Below are 14,556 nucleotides of genomic sequence, written 5' to 3' on the forward strand. Positions count from 1 at the left end.
AGGCATTCACATTTAAAAATGTATTAGGGATCGGAAGACATCATTGTTTGAAAAGTTTAGCATTGTGCTACCAAAGCAGTTTTGTAGCACGCCCTGCAGTTGGTTGCCTCATATATCAACATTGAAGATGTCCGACTTGAAAGTGTAGAAATATTCCCGCCAACTTTTAGTCATTACCTGGTATTGTCTGGTTTTGTCTCCCAGCAATTCCCTATCATCTTCCTTCATTCCACAAGGGCAAAGGAATCTACAATATAAATAGTTTTTATAGTATTGTTAAAGTATGAAACGTTGTGAGAAAGGGCTCCCTCTGAAGTAACATAGTTTTCGAGAAAGAATTGATTTTCCATTAGAATATTTTGATTTCGAGACCTCAGAATTAGATTTCGAGGTCCCGAAATCAAGCATCCGAAAGCACACAACTTCGTGTGCACAAGGGTATTTTTTCCCCCATTAATACCTCGCAACTTCGACGACCAATTGAGTTCAAATGTTCACAGGTTTATTATTTTGTGCATATTATGTCGAGATACACTAACTGAGAAGACTGGTCTTTGACAAATACCAACAGTGGCCAGTGTCTTTAATTCGATTGTTTACATCCTTTAAAATTTATCTCAGTTTATGATTTTGTATGTTGTATTTCGACACAATTTCATCGGACATAAAACATAATTTTTTTTATACAATATAAATATAAAACAGAAGTTACTTTTTTCGTTTTGTCACTGTGTTAACTTACTGGTGTAAAATGTCGCAGGAGAAACTGGATAGCTCTGCTACATTTTGAACATTCAACATGCCGATTACATTGACAAACATCCGGGGAATCTGTTTTCAAAAGAACATAACTTTGAGTTATAGTTGTGTTCCATTTATAAAGGAATGAAACTCATATCTGGACACAAAGCAAACAATTCGAAGTCGGTCTTTTGATGTAAACGACCTGTATGGCATATTTGCTGCTTGAAGTTGCTTCTTGTATGAAATTGGGCCCAAACAACATGCGTTTGACCAAGTTGAAAACAAAACGCAAATATGTTGGTACATGGCTTCAATAGGCATAAGCTGAAGCCACATTTAAACGCCAGCCGTGGTTTTGAAAAGGGCCTTAGTCCACGAGGAGCTAGCTACGTACGAACGGCCTCGCTTTTACAGACTATTTAACGTCCTCGTACACGTAACGTTCGTACGCGCGTTTCAGGTATACACAGATGCACAAATGATTGGGTTCGAGGTGGGTAAAAAGACGTCTGGGTACTGCACGCCATGTGATAGTCTTCGGACTAGCACACTGCAAACCGATGCACTATCACACGACCGCCGTCTAGTAAAACTACGACATATCATGTGACGCGCTCTAAGGGCAGAATATTGGTAAGGGGTGTTATAACACACACTATGGCCGAGCATGGATAATGTGAAAGCATGTTTATGAGTGCAAACGGTTTGTGCAGCAGTGCTTTTCTGGAGAAACGAAAAGTTTTGAAATCATACTAGTTGAAAGCCATTTCAAAGTGAACTTAAATAAACACTTATGTTATCATACCTCTGTCAGAATCATGAGTGTCTCTTCAAAGAATATGACGTAATTCTCCGGCGAGTATCTTTCCGGATATTTGCAGTACCTGCAGAGGTCGTTCCCGCCAATAAATATGGTGACCATTTTCCAGTCGTTTTCAAAGTCCACGTTCGGATCGTTCTTCATCTTGTCCACTAACTTTCTGGCCTGCTCGGGCATCCCACTGAAATCAAAATGAATAGTGGCATTATTTAATAACAATAACAATAATGTTGAACATTTCTAGTGCGCCATGTCTGTCAACGATGACACTCCTGGCGAAAAAAACCCCCAAGAACTCTGCTAATACGAAAGACGAGTTTTCGAATTTGAGATGTGTTTTGAATTGGGAACAGGTTTCTGCTTTCAGTTTAGTGCAGTTCAATTTCAACTCAATCAATTTACTTTAGACACTTATACGTGTACATTCATGTAAATTTATATTTGGTTTTATTTAACTACCACTTATCACTAGCGATTTTGTTTTCTTCTTCGTGTAATACCTTGAAAAGGGGCTGTGTCGGCATGGTCAAAAACTCTCACTTACTACTGCACAACATGCGCGTTCTCTCCATAGATTTGACACGAGAGGGCGCGGACGTTCAAAATTACCCCCCGTACAAAAACATAGAGACCCATTTTTGTTTCTAGAATGATGTCATCAGATGTTTTGGACGCTGACACTATTTTAACTTGAGGTTAAAGTCTTGTAATTTTCTCCAATGACCATGAGAACAATGGGAACATAAAACTGAATTTGACCGTTCCCTTCTTCTTCAATTAAGTTGTTTTGAGATAATTAGTACAATATGATTACTCAGTGACTGCACCCGGCACTGCCACGTTGAGTTTGGAGTTCCGGCTATTCTTGGTTCCAGTTCCAGTCGAATAGCCGTAAATGTCAGCATTGTAGTTGCGCATGATATCTGAAATATTATGCCAAACAGAAACAAAGTTATGATTTTTTTTAAAAAGACACGAAACGTCTGACCTCACTATAATGCAATGACGTCATGACGCCGCCATCTTAGAGGTAAAACGATAATGAAACGCACATAATGTACGCACGTCGAAAGAATAAGGAAAGGCCGTTGGCTTTGTACATCGAATTCGGCAATATCCAAAAGTATTTTTTTTTTGTTCTCCGGGACGGTAAGCATTCAGGAGGTGAACAAGAACAAGAATGTTTCCATCAATATCTTACTATCCTTGAGAAAATTGTGAAAAAAAGAAATCTTGGAGATTGCCTGTTTGCCCGTATTGCTTCGTGGTGACATGGCCCTTAGACTTACTTGGAAGGGTGATGACTTGTTCTAGTCTTTTGTCTCCACCAATCCTATATCAAATTGGAAGAAGAGATAACTTCAAAGGCAGTGGACACTATTGGTTAGTACTCAAAACAATTGTTAGCATAAAACCCTACTTGGTAACGAGTAATGGGGAGAGGTTGATAGTATAAAACATATCTGAAGAACGTACTTTTTGATTTCGAGACCTCGGATTTAGAATTTGAGGTCTTGAAATCAAGCATCTGAAAGCACACAACTTCGTTTGACAAGGGTGTTTTTTCTTTCATAATTATCTCGCAACTTCGACCACCGATTGACAATTACCAATAGTGTCTTTAAGGTGAGATGTCATATAATATATTTGTGTTTAGGCACACTGCTTGACTTCATTTTAATGGGTACACCGAAACTATTTTTAATAGTATAGTTAAGTCAAAAGAATATATCATCAAAATATTGAGAGCTGAGTTTATAAAACTTACATTTTATAGGAAAAAACACCGACAGTTGTATTCTGAACAAAATGTTTTGGGTGACCCCTATACTTACGACGCAGCCAGCCCTCGGTATTGTATGGCTACTCCCAGTACTGTATCGGCCCCAGCACCGTTAGCTGCCTACAAAATGACAAAAATGAAGAAGAAAAAAAATCGGTTGCGAAATATGAACTCAACTGTATTTAATACCATGTCTCCATAAATGAATTGTGTTTATTACCAAGTTTCAATGTTCTGACACTGCGGCCGAATTGGCGGCAACGGCTACGGTTATAATGACTGGATCGCCGCGTCATCATGCGTAGGAAATCTTCAGGAACATCATCAGCAACAGTCGTAGTCATCTATAGACGTTATTTGTTTTTAACTTGACAGCCCCTGTCCAATTTGTAATCATTGTGTATGTCTAAAGACTTAAAATAAAATTAAAATATATAAATTTGTTCGGATTCGGCCTCGTTTACTTTAGTCTAGGAGCGCCCAGTATGGTTCGGCTGCGGCTTCACTGAGAACAGCCGCCATTTTTGACACGGCCATTTTCTGGAAAAAAATAAATGAATAAATGGCTTGTGCATGCTTCGATCAGATTCTTTCATGTGTAGTAACTCTTTACAGCAGTCTATGGCGCGCTTGGGATTACCGCCGAACATGGGTTTGAACCAACTCGACCCTCACAACCATCACAGTAAAGTGTTGAAAATGCCTATATAAGCTATTGAGTTTTGTGTACAACACTCTTCAATCGAGCTATTTAGTTTTGTGTACAACACTCTTCAATTGAGCTATTTTCACCTTCAAAAAGAACAGTAGCCGCCATATAGGGAAGGAGGAACAAACAAACTACAACCACAAACATTTTATCGATCCAGAAACAAACTTACGGTAAGCGAATCTCCCATTGCAGCGATTACATTAATGTCTCCCGGCCGCAACTTGTGAACTTAAAAAAAAAAAAAATTAATGTCACTGCATTTCTATCAAACTAGAGGCTTAAGTCAGGTTAGGTTTGCGGTAGCACCATGGTTGTGTAAAAAAAAATCTAAGCTATACTCATATTTCAGGTTTTGTTCTTTTAAGGTTTTTTAAGGAAAAGCCATATAATATTTATAATGGTAATCGAAACATGCAATGGTTTGGGGATCTTCTGGAACTTTTTTTCTCGACTTTGGAATTATAGCGCGACGAAATTATTTATCTTAGATTTATACTGGTATGTCTTGCATAATCGGTTAGATTTCTGGAATTCCACCCTATCCATAGAGCTATCCCAACCCACCCCACCCAAATAATACCCGTTTGTCTTTAGAAATTCGCCAAGCGAAAGATTATCTTAAAACAAAAATACTAAATTATATAACTAATAAAAAAAAAAAACTAAACCAGTTTGACTTCGGTAAAAAATAACAACCAAAAAGCACCCCAAAAAACGCAACAAGCAAACAACACTATAATAAAACAAACATTGGCCCAATTTCAAAGTCCCTTTGTTTGAGGATGGTTTTGACGAATATAGAATGTTTATTTACTGAGGGTCAAACACACACTCACCTGATGTGGGTTTTTCCAGGGATGCCGAGGGTTTGCAATCAAAATGAGCCTCTACGGTAATCTAAATAGGGGAATATAAACAAGATTCAAGTCCCACACCAGTAAATTTGTCTTTGTTTAATAAACCCAGAATTATTTTGAAAGTTACCAAGCCAATTTCCCTGTGGTTTATGGTGTATCACTTTTTTTTTTACCAGTGGTTGACACCGACATTTCCTAGCATGTACCTATATATAACATTGCAAAACATGTTTTCACAGTGAAAATGCGTTTGCTTTTGGATTCAAATAGTTTGATACACTCCCACCAAGGAAATAATTTAGGTCTAGGATAATATTCCAACTGAGAAGTAGCCTTTTGTCAAGTCCCTAGTGGCGCTGACATATTCATAGAGCTGCTATCCCAAGCGACTGGAGGAAGAGACCATTCACCAAGTGAGCAACTCGACCCGTACCACAAAGGCCTTGACAAAAGGCTAAAACAGAGAAATCATTTTACTCACAGAGGATGAATTTCGGTTGAGTTCGTCCTCCATGCTACGATCTCCGTACCCATACTTGTCGAATGTCTCCAGCAATGTGACATATTCTCTCCAGTGATCTGTTTAGTGTGTCCAATGATCACATTTATAAAGTAACGTCAAGTCGAACATGAAAACAAAATGTGATAAAATTAAATGTTTTGGGAGTTTGCAAAATAAATTGGGTGAAGGGTATCAAATACAGTGGTTGTCATCATCATCAAGGAATCTATGTTTCTCAAAATGATTTCATCACAAAACTTAATTGAGCCCGGGTGGAAAACTTTCAGATAGGGGGGCCTACCCTGCCACCATTTGCTCACTCCTTAAAAAAAAATTCTCATTCGAGAAAATTAAAATTATTTTATTTAACGAATGCAAAAGGGGGTTGCATGGATACGGACACTTTTGCCGTGTAGCGAGTACAAGGTCTTTGCCTACATTGACCATTGACTGTTCGTACTCCATGGGATAGGCAGCCAATTGAGTCAGTTCTTGCACCGATAAACTAAACCTAAACTGTATCAACAAAATCATAACAGAAAGAGATTGTATGCAACCAAAACACAAGCTTACGTTGGTCTCAAATTATTGTACAACAACAACAACAACGAACAAAAGGCAAACAGGTTTGGATTGAGTAAGTTTTTTTTTATTTATATAACCTTGTGCAAACATTGTTATTTTCAGCCGGCTCCCGAATGAGGGATGGGATGCTGACGGGTATGAATGTAATATTTACCTGCCAAGTCATCTTGGGAAGATGCACTGAAGAAAAGACACAACAAGAGAGTCAGCAGAAAAAGAATCTGCATCTTGTCAATTACAGCAGAGCAAGAAATGATGCCAGTCTTTCCCTGAGATTTGTTATCATGTGAATTAAACACAGAGTGCGCAAACCTTGCACCTATGTAAAATGTATTCTGTGTTATGATAGTGTTCCTCCCCAGATGGACAAAGGTCGGCAAACTATGCACACTAACTATTAGAGAAGTAAACACGAGGTCAAAACACTGATAATGGTTCCTGATTTTTATAACGCCACTTTTGGAGGAGCCTCATAGGCCAAATTCAACCCGGTGACTGCTTTGAGTGGACAGGGACCAAGCAAGTCAAGACGGATTGTGTGTTCAACATGGCCTTACAAACAGTCATGCTCAACACCCAAGAACAAGGGGAAAAGAACAACCCGTGGACTTAATCGTTTCCTTTATAAATTCTGAGCTTTTTATTTAAGTTGGGAGTTGGCGGCCAGTTCCCGATTCATTTTGTCACATAATGCGTCAGTTAACACAAGGAACCATTAGTGAACAATGATGCTGGGAACAACCCAACAATGCGATTGTGACACTCTTTGCTGGGGTTCATTCAGTTTACCAATACCTAACATTCCTGTGTTTTACTGCGTGATTTGCTTCAAATGAAGTTCCCACACTTTGATTTTAAAAATGAAAGCAAATGATGTGGTCTCAGTAAACAAATAAAAACCGAGAACTGTGTATTATCAGGGCCCTTATTAGCATGCCCTTTTAGTTTGGTTGAGCAGGCTAAATAAGCAATGGTCATTTCGGGGAGGTCTTCAAAATAATGATGATTTGTCGACTCTAACGATAGGCTATTTCTGACCGACATATATTAGAGTCATGGTGCTGGCATGAACTTTGTATTGATAAAAAACAGCTATGGCAGATTGAAAATAACTATTATGGTCAATTGTAAACATTTATTTAACTTTAGTTTAGAAAATAAAATCCAGTATAAACTGTCAGTGTCTTTTTCTTTGTTGTTGCTGTAAGCAAGCATATGAATAGCGACTCATAGTAATTTATAAAAAATATACTGAAATTATGTTGAAGTTGTGCAAAACATCATTTGCAATAGAGATGTTTCTTTATTCCGAGTTTGAAGTAGTGCTTTTAAAAGCTCTTGTTTCGTGCCGGCCGGGCCCACCACTCACACACAGTCGTGCGACGTTGACTATATTATGATCGTTGAATTCTTCTTCTTTGAACAAAAGGAACAAAGATCAAAATGGGGAGACCTGTAGCTTAATCAGATCAGATGAACTCTACAACGATATTCTCAACACATCGCGTGATTGTGTGGCCAGGAAGATGAAACAACCATTTATTTCCCAAGTCATAAGCCTATTATACCAATCTGCGTTTTTAAATAATTAATACAGCCACGGGTATTTTGTATAATCGCTGTAGGATAATGCCGGTCATAAATTAGTCAAGTTTATGACCTAACACTTTTGTTCTCATTATCTCATCTTTTCAATCTCCAAATTAAAATAACGAGATTTTTGACAAATATTGGAACTTTATTATTTTGCGGAATTTCCCTAGGGGTTTTGATGTCTGAAAATTTTCAATGATGCAATATCAACACTATCCCCATTCTCCGTCGGTGTTTGTTGTTTCAGTTCTGGCTGACGGACTACTTCACCAAACGGTAACCCAACCGGTGAGTGCGTAATTAGTGTCCGTAGGTTTAGACTTTGACTGGAATAAGTTTGTTTATCTTCAAGTACATTTACAAATATATAATCATGTGGGCATGTTCGGCGTGTGGTAAGAAATAATATTGTTTGAAGGCAGGTTGTACTCCACAAACAAATGAGAATAAAATGTACTTGAGAGCTGTTAAAATTTATTATAACTGTTAGAAACAAACTCCTTTGAAGTAATGTTTTAGAGAAAGGGTGAATTTGTTTACCCCAAAATTCGAATCTCAGTCGTTCTTGATTAATCATTGTTATGCCTTTAATAACATTGTGGGTTTTTCCCATAATTTTCTTGCAACTTCAATGACCTATTCAGTCAAAATTGCCACAAGTTTGTCATTTTATGCATAAATGTGCTTTGTTGCAATCCAGTATGAGGTTACTGATGATTACCAGAAGTATACACTACACTGCCTAAAGCCGGTGGTCCCATGTGTTGTGTAACGCATTATCGAAAAGAGAAGGGGTTCGCCCCGGTGTTCCTGGCTGTGGCTGCTTAATGCGCCGTAGCACCTTGTAAACCATTATAAGGTGCTGACTAATTGGGCCTCAAAATTCATCACTGCAATCATAACATATCTTTCTGAAAGTTTGTATATACTCAGCGCCTTGAGTACATTGTTTGGAAGATACGTGCGCTATATAAGACTTCGTTATTATTATTATTACGTTCAGTGACGTTCAGTGGAAGAAGTTATCATTTAAATATAATTAAATAAAATTTTATTTTAAATCTTCGGAGACAAATATTGACATTTAGCATTGTTCTGGATAAGACCAACAAACTTAAACAGAACATAATACGAAGAAAGGAACAGGGCCTCAACTATACTTCAGTTCAATATAAATCTTTATTTAGAAATTCATAAATTAGGCAAACAAATCAGTCAGAGTGTGATTTTGTTTTCATTATTAATAAGTATACACATGGTAATTGAGTTAGGAGGCCAAGTTGTTACATGGCCCATGGAGGAATAAAGTAGATGGCCCAATCTTATAATAAAGCAGCAAATACTACTTTAACAAATTCTTTGCTAAGCAAAAGCTGAGTGGGGCACCAGTCCCAACCATGAAAATTTAATGTAATAATAAATGCGCTCTATTTCTAACCACAACCACACAATAATATTGCTTAGCAGAAACAGAGCCCAAATCACATAACGTTTTTTTGTGCTTATACGGGCTTTATGAAATAGGGCCCGTGATTCACTTAACATGAACAAATATTTGTTTAGGGATGTTTCTTGCTAAATTTTCTTTATCAAAAGGGGCCCCTCTTTTCCGTGTTCTCTTGTTTACTTTCCATTTAAACAAATGTGACAAAACCGAGGTTGAAAGAACACAAATTGGTCAATGGCCATGGTTTCAAAAGAATCGGTTTCCACATTCGCTTTCACACACATGGGTGACAAAGGCATGGACAAGCATACATCATGATTGGTTTCGGTTATCAGAATTCACAACTCCGAGAAGGGGGAAGGTTGCTTGCACTTTGCAAAACCCAATCTTTGTTTGCTCTCAAACGAACTATAATTATGGTGTCCAAAACAACTGATTTGCAGTGCTAGTATATGGCCTATTGGTTAACGGCTGTTGCAAAAACTGGTATTTATACAGCCATAGCTGTTGAGCCTCAAAACCAGTGTTTTACAGCCTATTATGTTTGGAATAGTTATTCAATAAAGTACAATAGTGCTTATGGCCAAGTATTGTTAGATGTAACAAAGCGTTGCAATTACACGGGTACCCTCACATCCAGCAATGGACAAATCGAATTAAAGTTTCTTTTAAAACTGACAGTTCTAAATAAATATTTGGGCTATACTTTCTCGACGTCATAGAAACCGAAATCAATGAAAATGTTCAAGCTGTTAACATATGCAATGGTTTTGTATTGTATCAGCACTGGACAACTGACGTCAAATGCTCCGTTTGGGGAAATACAGCATATAGGTGTACAGCATAAATAAATGTCAAATGTCAATTTTGGAGAGCAAAAATAGTACAAAGTAATGTTCATTAAAAAAAAACTATGTGAGGTGGTAAAGTTCGATTAAAAGTTATTGCTTTTTCCGAAATGTATAAATACTGTTCTTAAATAATTTTCTCCTTAGAAAAAAAAACATAAATACAAATAAAGCACTGTTCTTTGGAAAATGGGCTCAAAACACAATGTCACGACAGTAATGTGTACATAGCAATAGCCATACTGTAACGTGCAATGACAAATATGTGACAATAATATGGGCTTAATCCGTTACAGTGTTCTCAAATAGGACTTTACTTATTATAGGAAAACATTTCATAATCAGTGAGTTTTCAGACGAAATAAATTAAAATAAACGATGTTTTATCCTTCAATTATGTATTTTTAAAATGTATTATATAGGGCCCTAAAAACGGTGGATTTTAACGACATATAACAATGTGGATAGTCAACAAAATTATATTTCAAAAACCAATAAGTTATTAAAAAAAACTGTTCAGTTATTGACCAGTCAACAGTTTTGTCCCAATCATAAGACGTCACCTTCCAGAGTCCAACAGGAGTGAAGTGTCTGGGTTTGCATACTGCCGAATATCTGTCCGCAATGACGGCAGGGCGAGACATCCGATTCGCCATGGCGGTGCAAAAGATGTTTACGGAGATTCACCGGCCGTCTAAACTTTTTCTTGCAATGTTCGCACTTGTGGAAGCTCTTGCTGTGGGGAACAGTCACGGGGGTTGGGATGTTGGTCTTTCTGTTGCTTCCTTCGCTCAATTTGTTGCTGACTGCTGGTGTGGGGATCACGAGGACTGACTCCGTGACTGGGATGATGCTGGGAGGAAGTGGGAAGCACTCTGCAGATGGTTTTGGCTTGTGCCAACGACGATGAGAAGCTAAGTTAGCATGACAGTTGAAGACTTTGTCGCACTCGGGACAGCGGAATTCAACGTGGACGATGCGAGAGCATTTGTGTTGAGCAAGAGAAAGTGGGTTGTGGTAGTCTTCTCTGCACAACTTACAAACAAACATGCCTTTTGTTTTGTCACCGCACGGCACTGACGATTCGCCTTCGTGGTTGCTCGTGATGCTTTCTCGTATAATTGTCCCATTAACAGGTGATTTGGTGTCATTGTCAAAGTTGAGCTTTCTTACAGCTCTTGGTTTCTTACCAGGCTGGAATGGTTTGGCTGTAACCGTCGCCCACTGATCTTCGGGGATGGGTCGCTTCTTCAATGGTAATGATTTCGTCGGAGTCGACTCGACCTTTGGCGTCGTTGGCGTTTTGCAAATCGTTTTATCGCTGTCTTGAAAGTCACATTTTACTGAAGAAGCCTCGGAAGAGGAAGGTGGATGCTTGTAGTAAGTAGTTTGGATGCCCACTGGTTCCTTGTAGACAAACGCAGAAAATGAGCTGTCCCTTCCGAAACCGAACGCTTGAGTCGGCACCGAGTAACCAGCCGGATCCACGGGGCTGTTTCCATAACCCGAGTCCGGTGAATCGACATGCCGTGTCGGGGACCACTGCACCCCTAGCTCCATCCCATCTCCGATAGCTGCATGCCCGGGATGTTGACTGCTTTCTGCCCAATCCAGTAAGCAAGAACGATGTGACACCGTTGCCAGAGTTTGGTTCCGTTTTACCAAAAATCCTCTAGGCATTTTGCCAATTTGCCGAGATCGGATCAACACTTTTAAAAATGTCGAAATAATCACAATTCGTTAGAATAAGGTGATTCAAAGTACACCTCCCGCAATAATTCAAACTAGATTTTACGTTGTATTTCGAGAAGTACTAAAATCATTGGTGGTAAGTGCAGAAATCCGTATCCAGCTAGGGTACTCAGCTCTTTTCAAACATGCACAGCAGATGAGGAGTGTCCAGCACGGAGTCAACATGTGAAGTGGCCGAGAGCAAGCAGACAACGAGCCTAAAATATGGAGTGTGCATAACAAAACAAAAATGTGAAAGAGGCACTTCCGATTCGAGGCGTTGGTGGTGGGACTCCCCCTATTAACGTACATCGTCTTTGTTTGCGAATGTATCCGGCACGTGCCGTGTTTTGTTTCCACTCTGGACGTTGTGCTTGCGGAATCCAGAGCTACCTGTTGCGCACTTTACAATGATGCGATAATGATTGAAGAAGCACAATGACCAACCAAACCAATGTTGACATTCATTAGTATTCATTTACACAAAGACACCGGGGAATTTTCCACAGTGCTATAATCAACCGATAACAAAATAAACCACAGCACAATAAAAAATATTGTGCATCACGATATGATGTCTATCCCTGCAGATTCCAATTTCATTGATTTTATTTCAAGGATTTAGGTAAACTCACTCATCGGCAATTTTAAACCGGATGCATAATTAATGTCATGAGCTATTCACACATTTAATGGTCCTATTGATTCGTTTGGGCCGATTTCCTAGATCCCCTACAACAAGTCGATGCTGTGATGAGCAGCCGTTGTAGAGAGGAAAAAAAACATTCTAAGCTGAAACAAAAAGTCAATCTCCCATTGGTCCTTAAAGTGGCGCCTGTATGGACACCCTTTCACCCGATTGGCTAAGAAGCCAGACATCGTTCGCAGCAACCCTACAAGTTGCCCACTGCTCTTGTCCAAACGGTCTTCTTTTGTTATTGTGTTGGTATTCAGCCACGCGAGTGGCACGCGAGTAGCTTTTGATCCACCAACAAAAGAATGTCTGATGGTCGTTTTAATAACCGCGCAAGCAAAAAACCACAATAAGGCTGTATCTCTTTGTCCAGTGCAGCTGCTACACTGTATATAAATCGGCCGTTGTTCCGGGTCATGCTAAAGAGCCCCAATGTATACAAAGACTTTCCGCAGCTTTTTGTTGACTCTTATGCTTCCCAATCAACGCCACATCTTATAAATAAAATAGGTACTTTCGCGAACAGTTGGTTGTGCAAATGGAATGGAACTGAAAGTAATGAATTCCATTACATTATCAAGACTATCAAAAGAAATGAAACATAAATTACGGGGAAAATGAAGTGGGGGAAAAAACCGTGAGAAGTGAGACTAACTGAAAGTATCGACTCGAAATATGTATGTGTTTATACTGTAAATAACAAAACAAATTGGCCCTATGCCAGAAGGCAACATTTATATTTGGGTTGTAGGCGTGTTGTATATATTATTATTGGTTTGTATTATTATGCGTGTTGTATTGTCACTATACAAAAACTAACTTCTTTGATTTGATACAACTTAATTTTCACTGTGTTTACCACTTTTTATTGCGACACACTGTCCATTTATTTTATTTTATGTTTTGAACATAATCCATGTATTAGAGTTGCCGAATATGTATACTAGTCCCTTCACCTAAAATACACTATTGTTCGTGGAGAATTGTAATGTAGTATTTTTTATTTCATAAATTTGACCACAAAAAATTGCTCTGCGCAACTTTGCTACTTCTTGTAAGCCCAATTAACCCATACATTCAAATAATTCTCACAACATATAAATATAGCTAGGTACAATTCATGTCTAAACTATAAAAATAAAAATAAAATGGTTTTAAAAGTTAAAACAGTTTTACTCACACCACTTCCACCAGTGACTTCAACAATGTTTTATAAACATCAAAGTTTTTGTGAAACGAACAAAGAAAAACTTTGCGACTGGGTTACTTTGAGATAGGCCTACACAACGCCAAATACAGCATCTCGTGAGTTGCTTACATATCTTCTTTGTTTGAGCATCACATAGCATACACTGTCATCCAGCGTGTTAGTAACCGGGCCTAATTTTCTGGAGCATAGGGCCTAATTACTAAAACTAATTATCAGGACAAAACCTTACCTGGTAACGAGTATTGGGGAGAGGTTAGTAGTACAGTATGTGAGAAACGGCTCCCTCTGAAGTGGAGTAGTTTTCGAGTTTCGAGACCTCAGATTTAGAACTTGAGGTCTCGAAATCAAGCATCTGAAAGCACACAACTCCCTGTGACAAGGGTGTTTTTCTTTCATTATTATCTCGCAACTTCGACGACCAATTGAGCTCAATTTTTCACAGGTTTGATATTGTATGCATATGTTGCGATACAGCAAGTGGGAATTACCAATAGTGTCCAATAAGCAAAAAAAAACTATTTATTTAATATTTACCAGCCTTACCAGCCAAAATACCATTCCCAAAGCACACTTTTAAGCTTAAGCAGCTATATGAAGTTGGGCCTGGCCCAATATATTTCGCTCACTACCGAAAGAAAAACCAGGCCTGCTACATTGCTGATGACTAATAATATACAAATTTTAAATCTGGAAGCCCACTGAATTATTAAGTTCATTCCAGTGCATATATCCCGGATCTTTTTTTAATTTTTTTTAATTTTTTTTTATTTGAGAGTATTATAGTAGTGTGAAGTAAACAGAATAAAGGGCGGCTTTATGTCAAAATCTTGAACTATTTTTAGCAAAATCTGGTAGCTACAACAGTTGTACATCCGAGTGCATCTGGGTGATCGGATATAGGCTAGCTTGTGGGCACATTGTGAACGACTTTCACGCTACACGGGTGGGTTACCCAAAGCACAAAGGACATAATTTCTTTGTGAAAAAATTGCCTCCAGTCTTGCCGTTTAGAAACGGCTCCCTCTGAAGT

The 14,556-nt window shown here is 38.5% G+C and overlaps 2 protein-coding genes across 2 annotated transcripts in view; both read right to left on the bottom strand.

Annotated features, from left to right (window-relative positions):
• LOC117287947 (phospholipase B1, membrane-associated-like) overlaps positions 1-6,572 on the bottom strand; it is a 10,893-nt gene extending 4,321 nt beyond the window's left edge. The window contains exons 1-10 of the mRNA XM_033768601.1: positions 6,158-6,572; positions 5,398-5,495; positions 4,896-4,956; positions 4,229-4,287; positions 3,400-3,467; positions 2,854-2,897; positions 2,379-2,487; positions 1,550-1,745; positions 743-831; positions 178-247 (exon numbers count right to left, since the gene is read on the bottom strand). Coding sequence (XP_033624492.1) covers positions 178-247; positions 743-831; positions 1,550-1,745; positions 2,379-2,487; positions 2,854-2,897; positions 3,400-3,467; positions 4,229-4,287; positions 4,896-4,956; positions 5,398-5,495; positions 6,158-6,230 — 867 coding nt within the window. The 5' untranslated portion in view covers positions 6,231-6,572. The remainder of the gene's footprint in view (positions 1-177; positions 248-742; positions 832-1,549; positions 1,746-2,378; positions 2,488-2,853; positions 2,898-3,399; positions 3,468-4,228; positions 4,288-4,895; positions 4,957-5,397; positions 5,496-6,157) is intronic.
• A 2,192-nt stretch (positions 6,573-8,764) lies between these two features.
• Positions 8,765-11,976, bottom strand: LOC117304803 (insulinoma-associated protein 1a-like). The gene has a single exon (XM_033789806.1). It carries the CDS (start codon positions 11,569-11,571, stop codon positions 10,441-10,443), a length of 1,131 nt encoding a protein of 376 aa, XP_033645697.1. The 5' UTR covers positions 11,572-11,976; the 3' UTR covers positions 8,765-10,440.
• Between the last annotated feature and the right edge of the window lie 2,580 nt (positions 11,977-14,556).

This window comes from Asterias rubens, chromosome 1, assembly GCF_902459465.1.
Source record: "Asterias rubens chromosome 1, eAstRub1.3, whole genome shotgun sequence".
Taxonomy (NCBI): domain Eukaryota; kingdom Metazoa; phylum Echinodermata; class Asteroidea; order Forcipulatida; family Asteriidae; genus Asterias; species Asterias rubens.